Source organism: Ricinus communis, chromosome 3, assembly GCF_019578655.1.
Source record: "Ricinus communis isolate WT05 ecotype wild-type chromosome 3, ASM1957865v1, whole genome shotgun sequence".
In the NCBI taxonomy this organism is placed as follows: Eukaryota; Viridiplantae; Streptophyta; class Magnoliopsida; order Malpighiales; family Euphorbiaceae; genus Ricinus; species Ricinus communis.
In genome coordinates, this window is record NC_063258.1 from 1,833,040 (window position 1) to 1,845,551 (window position 12,512).

The 12,512-nt window shown below is 26.2% G+C and overlaps 1 protein-coding gene across 1 annotated transcript; it reads right to left on the reverse strand.

The window, feature by feature from the left end:
• Positions 1-3,430: 3,430 nt before the first annotated feature.
• Positions 3,431-12,108, reverse strand: LOC8262536 (putative clathrin assembly protein At5g57200). Its single transcript, XM_002527760.3, has 15 exons — positions 11,305-12,108; positions 11,106-11,175; positions 10,402-10,499; positions 9,662-9,800; positions 9,391-9,518; positions 8,466-8,558; positions 8,336-8,386; positions 7,495-7,560; positions 7,332-7,397; positions 7,013-7,093; positions 6,845-6,922; positions 6,166-6,348; positions 5,484-5,559; positions 4,704-4,831; positions 3,431-4,100 (listed from the first exon to the last, which is right to left on the reverse strand). Exons 1-15 carry the CDS (start codon positions 11,392-11,394, stop codon positions 3,747-3,749), a joined length of 1,701 nt encoding a protein of 566 aa, XP_002527806.1. The 5' UTR covers positions 11,395-12,108; the 3' UTR covers positions 3,431-3,746.
• Between the last annotated feature and the right edge of the window lie 404 nt (positions 12,109-12,512).

Consider the following 12,512-nt stretch of genomic DNA (forward strand, 5'->3'; position numbering starts at 1 on the left):
TTAGGTGCCGGCTTTATTGGAAATTAAATGACCATACTAGATTTAAGGACCCTGGTCGAGCTTCGCTTTCTGGGCATCAGTTTTGTTAGAGTGAGAGAGCTAAAAAGGCTATTAGTGTTGGGGTTAGGGTTCTGCTGAGATACTCGTCTTGTAGCATGTAAAATATATTTTATTGAATGATGGCATGACACGTGTTTTTACATGACCTAATATTTTATTTGATTAAATAAATATTTTATTGAAGTGGTTGTATTCATTTTTGGATATATTGATTTTAATTCATTCTTAAGACCGACAGTCTCAAATTTAACTATTTTTCAAGTGTTTGTTATTTTCCTGTAGTTTCTTTTCCTCTAACATCCCGACTTCCTTCACCTTCGGATTTAGTGTAACCAATTTTTATTAGTATGTTTCATCTTTTTTTAAAATTCTAGATTCTCCACAGTAATAATTTTAAAACTTATCATTTTGTAATGGCATGTTAATTCACGTATTGCCTGTTTATGCTAGTAAACTAAATAAAATATGTAGTATTTGGGTGGTTAAAAGTTAGTTATGAATTAGTGTTACATCTGATAAAATTTGGGATTATTCTTTATTTGAGATAGTAAATGGTCAGGCTTGCTACGGGTTTCGATGGTCGACGCCTACCCATTCCCTAGCGCCGGTTATGGGCCCACAGAATGGGTCGTGACAAGGAAGATGAGGGCAAACCAAAGGGTAAGACTCTAAAAGAAGTATTTCTCCAGGAGTATAAATCCTACTTGAGGAGCCCAAACCTATTACTGTAGCTAGGACTGAGGTACCAGGGCTCAAGATTTTCAAGAATCTGATCATCAACAAGATGGTCGAGCTGAGTATCAAGAAAGTTCAAGAAAAGGTCACCACTAAGATGAAAGAGCTGAAGCTAGAAGAGTCCACCATCCCGCCGAATAAATTAAATTAAGAGGAGCTAGCTGCTCTTATAGAGGATAATATTATTCATATTTTTTATAATAATGTAATAATGTCCGAAATTTATGAAGATAATGTTTCTTTCTTTTCTAAGATCAATGATATAAATGATTTTGCTTATGTGTGCTATGTATTTCCTGATGGATAGTATGCATTTTGATAATCATGACATATGCATATTTGATATTAATTCCATACAAATTGATTCATTTAATTTAGACATAGATGTAAATCTACAAAATGTTTTGATAGCTCATGATATAACTCCTAAGGAGAGGAGAGAATTCGAAAAAATAATAGAAAAAAGAAAAATGGTATTTGCTTAGTCATATGATGACATGCCAAGTCTAGATAGGAAAATAATAGAGCACCATATTCCAACTCATCCGCACATCAAACCAATCAAACAAAAGACGAGAAGATTAAGGCTGGAATGGACAGACAAAATACGAGAAGAGATTGCTAAGCAGGTAAAGACCAATTTTCTCAACGTGGTTGACTATCTTGAATGGTTGGCAAATATTATCCTAGTCCCAAAGAAGGATGGTAAGATCCGGATGTACGTGAATTACTGAGACTTGAAGAAAGCATGCCCTAAGGATGACTTTCCTCTTCCCCATATATACGTAATACTCGATAGTGCCGCCTCGATTGCGATGTACACTTTTATAGATCGGTTCTCTGATACAATCAAATCATGATGGCAGTGGTGGACAAGCTGAAAATATTGTTCATCGCCAAATGGAGAATGTGACAACCTGAGGGTTCCAAAGCATTCACATCATCATCTTTCTCTTTTTTTTTTTTCTAATTTTTTTATTATTTTCTTGTTTTCTTTATTAGAAACATGTTAGGATTTTATGGTTCTTTTCTATGATTATTATTAGAAATATGTTAGGATTTTGTAATTTCTTTTATGATTATTACTTCTTTTAATGTGATATGTGTTAAAATTAAGTTTCTTGCATGATTTATATGTTTTTCTAATATGCATGTTTTTCGAGTTTTGAGATGGACAATATCTCGTTTCTAGATTTTGAATATGATAATCATATGAATAGTTTAAAATGCTAGGTTTATTTCCCTTTGATGATAATGTATGAGTATTGGCATGATTAGGTTTTGTTAAATTTTCATGATTAATTTAATTTCTATATTTTTTTAAGAAGTTGCAATGCTTAGGTGATTTATTTACTAGAAGTTGCTATTTATTTTATTTGATATATTCTTCATTAAAAATTGGTTATTTTAGATGTTATTTTTCCACATAGGTGTTCCAGTTGCAATATCCTTAGCCCTTTTCTTTTTGTTATTTTGAGAGGTTGATGCTAAATGAGCATCTTCAATCTTATCCCTCTAGATTCTTTTCTCTCCTTGCGTATATTGTGAAATAAGCTCATTAAGATTTCATTTATCCTTTTAAGTATTATATACTCATCTTAAATTGACTAAATAGAAAGAGAAATAAGAACTAAATGCACGAGTAAATTTTCATTTATTTCTAACTTTAGTGCCTTTAGTTTTCTAGCAAGGTTTGACATTTCTATAATATATACTCCCTTATATTCCCTTTTTCCTTATACCTCATAGAAATCAAAGCAGCCAAATGGTTACTTGTTTATGATTTTTGATTCTTGGAAGAATATTATTGTATTGTCACAAAGGATTCCTTAGCATTATTGCTCTAAAAAATAGACCCCTGAAACGCTTACGATTAAGAATGTTTCATGATCATTATACTCATGCGGTTAGAGCAATCCCACTTCTCAACTTTAGCCTCATTTGAAGCATCTTCAGCTAAAATGGGTCGCTTCATCCTTAGCGTAAGGTCTAAATCGATACAACCGAGAACAATTTCTACATTCTCTTTCTAGACCTTAAAGTTTGTATCATTTAGCACAGAAATATCACTAATTTGAGTAGAAATATTATTTGCAATTGCTGAAACTAAATATAAAACAAAAAATATTATACAATTAATAAACATGTTACAAAAGTGACAAAATAGGATACTAGTACAACTTGACATTTAGTATTTGCACAAAAATATCAACTGCAAATGGTATTTTGGATAACAGTCTTTCTTTGGACCAACTATCATTCACATGGCAACAACTGTATAATCATCAATATTTACGATTGCAAGTATTTTTATTATTTGGCTAAATATCAACCCTTCTTTGGGTTGATTAATATTCACATAAATAATGAATGCACAAAAATTGTATATTTCAAATTAAATTAATTTTACACAATAGTGGCTACTTTGGTAACATGTTGTTCAATTAACTTAATTTGAAATACTAATAATAGTCACTGTATGTGAAACCATAAGTTTGAATATTTAACAAAATTCAAACATCCTAATGATACAATCTAAATACATGCAAATTTCTTACATACATTAAATATTTAGATAGAATGAAATTTATTGTTAAAAAAAAAATTTAAAAAACTGATAAATATAAAAGACTCATAATACAAAATTAAATATAATTGTGTAAAATAATCCAGTTTTAATTCTAATAATTTAAAATATGAAAAGCTCTAATATTACATGTATAAAAATACTGGATAATATAATTTTGAAACATCAGCTTTTATATGAAATATTTCATATTCTTTTTAAAAATAAAATCACCTATTGACTTGCAATACAAAAAAACTTCATTGATTGAAAAGAAAAAAAGAAAGTCATAGAAAATTTCACAATAAACAAAGTGATTCTACTATTTCAAAGAAGAAATCTTCTAAGTTTTCTTTTTAAAAAAACACAAGAAAGATATATTTTTTTAAAGTAGCATTTGATTTCCTTGTTGTGGTACTGAATTTTGGGGAGGACTAGAAAATGGATCCCCAAAAGGATTTGAAGAACCCATTTGTTGCATTTGTGGTTGTTGATATTGATAAGGTACCATCATCATAGGTTGGTGGTGTTGCTGCTGCTGTTGAGCCATTATTGCCATTTGTACACTGGGTGGCGGTGCTATATTATTGGACATTACAAATGGATCTTGCAATTGCTCAAATGGGTTTTGCACAACCATGCCGTTATGTCCATAACCTGCATTTTGTAATTGTATTTGTCTCCTAGCAACATCATCCTCGTATAAGCTATCAAGTAATAGCCTATCAAATCCACCAGCCTAACAAAAACCAAATGATACTAATGATAACATGAAAGAATATAGAAAAGAAATAATAATTTTAACTTATACAATTACTAAAACTCAACTAGCTAGGTCCAAATAATCTCTTCCATTTGTTAATAGTTTTAAAATATTATATTATTTAATTATAGGTTGAAATGTTCTTTGTTACTCTTAATACTTTGTATTTTATTGTTTGATCTCTTCATTTATTAGTAGTTTTAAAATATTAAATTATGTAATTATAGATTGAAATTTTCTTAGTTACTCTTAATGCGTATTTTATTGTTAAATGAGTAATAAATATAGAACCATTATATACTTTAAAGCACATATTTACTCTTTCATTATTTAAATATAAAAATATCTAAAGTTAATCATCTAACAATTGAATGCAATAAATTAAAAAAAAAAAACTAAAAAAATGCAAAATCCAAAACAATTTTAGAAACACAAGTACTTGTTAGGCATAAATTCTCTTTTTTATTACCAAACTTAAAAGTATCCAACTGGACCAATAAGCATTCACATCAACAAAATTTAGTTTTGTTAAATGTCGATGATAATATGTATAAAGAAATTGAAGAAAATCAAACTGACCAGTTTGCTATCTACAACATGACTAGTATTATTGCTTGATGTGGTAACGAGTGCTAGCTCCCATCCAATTGCATTAGGCCCACAGAGTTCACTTAAAGCACGATTTGATGAAGATAGAGGATCATCACCTATAATTTTTTATTTTTAACATTGGTAAATAAGGCATATAAATGAAAAATAATTAAGTAAATTATAGATCATAAATTTTTCAATATAACTATGATATGTGACATATTTTATGATGTATTATATTTATATTGATTAGTTTGTAATCATGATTGGTCAGTAACAGTCATATACATAAATCCGTATAATACAACATATTATAAAATATATATCATATTTCATAATTATAATATGGTCATAAAATTCACTTAAAGAATTTTTTTTTTCTCTCTCTCTATATATATATATATTAAAGGACAACTACCTTAACAAAATCAAACTCATTCCTATGATCATAATAATAAAATGGAAAGATGCAAAGTAAAACTATATGTATATTGTGGTACAATGAACTATAGAATATTGATGTTAGGCTATAAAAAAAAAAAGAAATTAAGTGAGATATAATTCATTTTTATTGACAGATCTTTGAACACAAAGTATTTTGTATTTTAACAATAAATAGTGTTAATATGTTAGATTAGGAGAATTAAAAGGTGAAATCTGAACCATATATCTCAAACTTTTACTCATATTTTATAAAACTTTTTACCACCAAGAATTTTACTATTTTACCAAATAGACATGCAAAATGAATTTAACATTGTGGCTTACTAGGTGGAACAATTGCAAGAGCCAATGCATTGTTTTGCTCAATTTCTATAGCTTTTGGATTTATTTCATTCAGACCCTGCAATAAGAAAAAATGCAATGGGAACTTTAATAAACAAGACTTCTGAGGAAGACTATAACTAAGGTTGACACAGTTTTTAAAATGCAGAATATAATTATTTTTATTCTTTATTTTCTCTTTTTCTTTTTAATATTTAAAAAATGACTATTGAAAAGAAGTTATGTTCTTAGCTATTTCTAAATTTTGATTTTGAAGAAAAACAGACTCTTGAAAATCAAAATAGAATAGAAAAACCCTATTTTTTATTTTTATATAAAATTTATAATTTTTTATTTTTTATTTTCACTCTGTATAAATATAAAAAAAAAACGGCTTCTTTTTTTTTTTTAAATTTACGGTTTGAATTGATTTTCATTTTTTTTGACAAAACAATCAAAAAGTAATTAATAAACAACTACAATATAAATTTGAAAAAATTTAAAAAATCATAATTAAAAAAAAATTATACAGTAAAAATGATATTTGCAGTTGATTTTATATTTTTAAAAGTTGCCAATAAAATTAAAAAAAATCAGAAATTAACTGTGCACATATATATATATATATATATATATATATATATATATATATATATATATATATATAAAATAACATATATCTTACAAGTAAATCTCCAGTATCATCAGTAGATATTAATGGAGGAGTTTCCTCCACTTCATCTTTGGTCTGAGCTTCTTCCATTGTGTCTGTTGATGTTTCATTATCATAAGTATTTTCAACTTCATTTGTAGGTTCTGAAGGCTCTTCAAGTTTTTCAGGAGATGATTCATCTCTCTCTTTGTACTCCTGTCAATGAACCAAAATATTATTACAAACTAAATTATACAATATTCAATATATACAATCATATGTTTGTTTGAGTATATTAATTTAATATATTTAAATCATATCAAAACATTTGAAGCTATATACATTACTTATGTAAAACAATTTCCATTGTATAAATGGTAAGTTTTAGAAACTTTTACACATTCATAAAAAGAATTAAACAAAAACTAACTAAATATAAATTAATTAATAATATCAACCTTTGATAATTACCTCCGATGATATTTAGTTACTATGGATGGCCAACAACTAGCGTTGGTCACTGAACAGTTACTGAAAAAAGTTGTCAAGTTTGTTATTTTGGTGCACCTTTTTTTCTATTTACTTATACATTAAAAATATGTAATTCTAATAAATTTGGGTTTATTAGTCTCTTTTTATGGAAGAAACCAATTTTTTTAAAACACACCAAACCCAAAGTAAATATCTGAAATCATATGTACTGAGTTCTCACCAGCCTTTTTTGAACAAAACCTGCTTGTGGTGCTTCCTTAATATATTCTTCCATTGTTGCAAGAAATGATGGAGGTGGCTGTTTAATTCCATGAAGTATGTAAGAACCAAGAGTAAGCATTTATTAAATATATTTTATATATCGTCAAAAAGAAAAAAAAAAAAAAACCTGTCTTAGTGTTGGAAATTGAAAGTTCCTAGCAAGGTCCAAACCCTTGCAATATTCATAAAATTCAGCAAGATTTTCGGCCTAAACAACAAAGAAATGAGAGAAACCTATTTATAAGGATGTAAATAGCTCAATACTTAATTATTAGATGAAGAATTCGTATCTGAATATTTTATATTTACATAATAAGAGACGGACACTTATTTTAAATTATATAATTACTATGCATCTGTCACTCGTTTAATAATAAAGTACTAAGAAAAACCTCAAAGAAAATAACTGTTTTTTAAAAGAGTTCAAAGTAGAATAGATGAAAAACCTGTTGGCCAGCCCGCTTGTATATGTTGAGTGCTTTTACAGCATCATGTCTTGACATATCAAAAAACTGAAATGATTTTCAAAACTTACACCATCAAATTGATGTTAGAGTACAATAACTATATAAGTAATTTGAAAGGGGTAGCTGAGAAATGAAGTATTACCATGTCCACAAGATTGATAATTCCATCATTAATTGCACAATATATTTTGAAGCTTTCTTTTAAGATCTACATGAACAGCAATTTGATAGTTAGTAAATCAAGATATACCCATATATATAATGTTCTTGAGAGATAATGAAATGCAGAATGATAAGTTGACATCATTAAAAATTATATCTCAAAAAGAAGATTTTGATTACTCTTGATATATTTCACTTGATTGTTAGATAAGTCATAAATTTTTATTATTTTATTTTTAACGATAAAAGAATGATATATATTTTAAATTTTAAATTATTTATTTTTTATAGTCATACAACTGTAGGGTGTAATATATTAGGAGTAACAAAATAGAAAGTCGGAGTCATCATAGTTTTTATAAGATTATTTATGATATATAATTAATATAAAATATGTTTAGATTGTAAGTAAAGTACTAAAACATCATAAAATAATAGGCAAGCTAAATATTATAATTATAAAAATTTAACTCTTTGTAAATTTGAGACTTCATTATATTTTTAATGAGGGAAAAAAATAAAAGAAAAAGTAAAGTTTTATTGTTCTTCTTATAATAATAAAAAAAATAATGAGAGACTGTAAATAATAATGAGTAAAAACATTATTATAATGTTTAAAAACTCTATGAGAGATATTATGGAATGCCACAAAAATTTGGAAAACCAAATAAAGTAAAATCAAATTATAAAGTAACTGAATTATGTATGTATTTGAACAATATTCATCTAAAGAATTTCTAGAACATACTGATAGCACCAAATAATTATGCAAGAAAAGAAAAAGAATATCAATAAAAGTTCTATTTTATGAAAATACATACCAAAGCCAAAGCATATTGTATGAGATAATTACAGTAAGCTCCTCCTTCAGGCTACAAAAGTTACAAAATATAAGAACACTTATGACAAAATTGGAAGAAAATAATCAGTCACACATACAAGAATCCTTACATGGCAGCCAATCAAACGATAAAGAAGTTGTTGTAATGCAGGTAATTGTTCTAATAGTTCATCCCGATTCAAAAGCCTTGTTCTACTGTGTACCTGTTACAATTAAATGATAAATCATATTCTAGTAAAAGTAATATAATTTCATACAAGGATGAACCGAGAGAAAAAGAATAAAGACCGGTTTGATTTAAGATTAGAATAAAGAATAAAAATAGGAATATGGAAAGTGAGGAACGAGAATAGAAATAATTATCTTTTATATGTTGTTTGATTCAGAATGGAATATAAATTAAGTTTTATTTATTGTTGTCAATAATAATAATGATATCTAATTATTATAAAATATAATTTCAATTCATCATTATAGATTGCAATAAATATATAAATAAATAATAAGGTATTATTCCATATGCCTGATTATTTACAATTAATCTGCTTGATTTTCATAAAAATGAAAAGTTTATTCCGTGAGGAAGAGTTGATGGAGAATCACATCCCATTCCGAATTCTATAGTAATTTTTTACTGACAAACACAACAATGATAATTACTTATTTTGATTCCATTTCCTATCCTATTTTTTGACCAATCAAATGACCACTAAGAGGGGCAGAATTCAAAAGGACAAGAAATGAAAATGCAAAATATAAAGAGGAATAGAAGTTAAGAGCAATATATAGGTTTAAGCCAAATACATATTTAAACATTTAAATTTTATTTTTTTTAATTATTTAAGCATTTTAATTTCTGGATATAATTTAATAGATATTTTAACTTATTTTTTTATAATTATTTAAACACAATTTATTTTGGCTAGGAGAGACAGTGGCCCCTCCTTACCCTTCAGGTTTTGCTTGTTTAAGCACAAATAAATCTTCACCCACAATATGGAAAAAGAAAAAAGAAAAAAGCAAGAAGACAAAAACCTTAGTTGCCATTGGTGATGATTTTGTCAAGCGCTCAGCCTCAATATCATATTTCAACACTCTAAAACACTCTAATCTTTCCTCTAGGAAAAGGGCATATGTTCTAACCCATGCAGAACAATCCCAAGCTACACACACAAAAAAAAAAAAAAAAAAAAAAAAATAATAATAATAATAATATATCAAAGGCGAAGCAGCATGTGTCCATCAATATTAATAAAATGAATTTCTAATAAACGATAATAATAATAATAAAGAATTTAATATATACCCATGGGGCTTGAGTCATCTTTGAAGTTTGATATTTGGAGAATGTTTCCTCTATGTGCATAATTCAAAAGCTCCTCCCGGAAGGTAGGATCACCCTCTCTCAAAGTTCGATGAATGACAATCAATGTCTTTATTGCTACCTGTTAAATTGCTAAAATTTGAGCCATCAAGTTCTATGCATGAAAACTTCACACTTTCTATATTATTAATGGCATATAAAATATATTATCATGACAAGAAAACTAAGTGAAATGACACTATATATTATCATTTTTTCATTACCTAATATAAATTTTTATTTATCTAGAGTCTTTATATGTTATTATTTATATACTAAATAAATATATAATTAACATATATTAATTAATTTTAAATAATAAATTATATATCAATAATTTAATATTAAAAATTAAAATATTTATATGTGTCGTTCTCTTATTTATTATAAATTTTTTATTAAATATTAAACAAACAGGTTTAGAATTTTATTATCTAAAATTTTTATTATTTTAAAGTTTTATAAATGATATTTTTTTATTCTATTTTTCTTAAAAACTTATATTTTAGATAAATAAAAATAAAATTTAAGAAAACATTATTTATTTTATTATTGTTCTTCATTAGTTTGCATAAAAGGCATCATCTTAAGAAAAATATTTATCCAAATTATTAATGCATATCAATCTACTAACCAAATAACATAAATTTACCGAATAAAATTTAGAAGAAACAAGAACTTACAATCCAATTTCTCGTTTTAGATAATCTCTTGGCAAGTGCATGAATGCAATATGCGACATCAGCACGTGGACGTATCATTGAAGTTGCAGAAAAGATCTCTGCAAAATAGAAAAGATTTAACAAATGAGATCAAAGATATTATAAAAGAAAAGGAAAAAACATCTCCTTTATGTAAATATTCAGCTCTATTTACATTGAGAATTCTGAAATTTATGAATTTAATAAAAGAAATTATAAATTTAGATTTGTGAGTAATGAAAAGAATAGAAGTTGGAATTAATTGTAACATTTATGCATTAACAATAATAATAGTAAAATAAAAATATCATAACCCATCATTTGTTTCATTCACAAATTTAAGAACTTTCAGTTGAAATATAAAAATGAAGAATTCAAAAGGATGGTAATTTTCTCAAGAAATTTTATGGGTTTTCATCTTCTTTTAATTTGCTAAATGATAAATTTAATTTAAACCTATTAATTTTATAGAAATTTCTCAATTTAAATGACGCTTAATTTCATAAATTGTATTACAATTATTTTAAAAGAATAAGGGAAAAATTAGAAATTCAGCTTTGAGTTTCCATAAAAATGTACCAAAATCTAAGAGAAAAAACTAAAAAGCATATCAAAATCCATATATAAAAACATGAACATAGAAGTCAATTTGGATTCACAAATATGCTAACATTTTCATGACTTACTTCGAACATGACGCTCTTTTGGAGGACATTCCACATGATTTGTGGCCTTTACAATTGCAATGTCCAATTCCTTCTCATTGGAAAATTAAATTCAAAGCTATCAAATTAATGAAAAGCAAAAGGGAAATTGAGGGATTTGAAATTTAAAATTTCTTTTGTAAGAAAAAAAGAAAAGGAGGAAGAATAAAGAAAAATTTACCTTGAATTCACTATTAACCTTTGCAAGCCCCACCTTGGTGGTATCTTTAAGTGCCCCATAAGCTTTTCTAAAACTTGTAAATGTTCCCATGAATGTTATTATGATTCCTTTTCTATTGTAAATATTTACCAGAAAAACAACAAGAACACAAGAAGAAATTGTGAATATGCAGATTGGGTTTTTGTGGCTTGATTTGAGAGGAGAGATTTGAGAGTTTATTTTTTTGGTTTCCTCTTTTTCCTTTGCCTCTTTGTTTTTTCCTATATTTTCTTTTGGTTGTTTACTTAGCTCCAAAATATGCGCAACAACAATGGACTAATAATAAAAAGGGCAATTGGGTTTTCACTATCCATCAGAGAACTATGTAACTAATTAATAGTTCACCAAGAAAAGATCTTAGAAGAACTTATTTATTTATTTTTCTCTTTTTCTTTTGCCTTTGATTTGATTTTTTTTTATCATTTTAAAATTTATGATTTCATATTTCTTTTTTTATTTCAGTATTCTCCTGACTAATGTTGTTATTTTTTATATAATAATATTAGTAAACATTAATTTTTAATAATATAATATTTTTTAAGTGATTTATTATTAAGCTCTACAAATATAGGTTTTAGAAGTAATTAAACATTATGCTTAGATTAAAACAAGAGTTAAAAATTTTGTGTTGCTTTGCATGTGAAAACTTATTTTATTTTTGTTACTTTTATTATTCCACTAGAAACATAGTCATCACATTAAAAAGAATTAAAAGAAAGTAACATTACTCGATTGGTTACCAGAACAAAATGCCAAAAGGGGTTGTTGATCTCTAGCATATTCAAAATTATGTTTTTCATTTTGTAATTTTTATGGTGTATACATGAAGGATTCGGCGTAGGAGTGATCAAACATTACAAAGTCTAAGCCCGTTAATAAGTTAAGACTAGTATATAATTATCAGTTAGATGGGTTTAATTGGAGTTCTTTTTCTATTAGGATGATGTTAATATTAATTATATTTATAGTATTAATTTATATAATAAAATTAATTACTAAATATTATTAAAATAGATTTTATATTTTAACACTAATAATTTTTTTTAAATAATATTTTAAATCATAAAAAAACTAAAGAAATTTTTTTAATTTTTTATTATAAAACATTATGAAATTTTAAATATCAAAGATATATTAAATTTTTCTATAACCTCAATTTATATCGTTAT

Coding starts and splice junctions, on each gene's coding strand:
- LOC8262536 (XM_002527760.3), bottom strand. CDS start 11,394: ATGGGAACATTTACAAGTTTTAGAAAAGCTTATGGGGCACTTAAAGAT. Junction 6,923..7,012: donor AATTTCCAACACTAAGACAG/GTTTTTTTTTTT, acceptor GGAATTAAACAG/CCACCTCCATCATTTCTTGC. Junction 5,560..6,165: donor ATGATACTGGAGATTTACTT/GTAAGATATATG, acceptor TTCTTATTGCAG/GGTCTGAATGAAATAAATCC.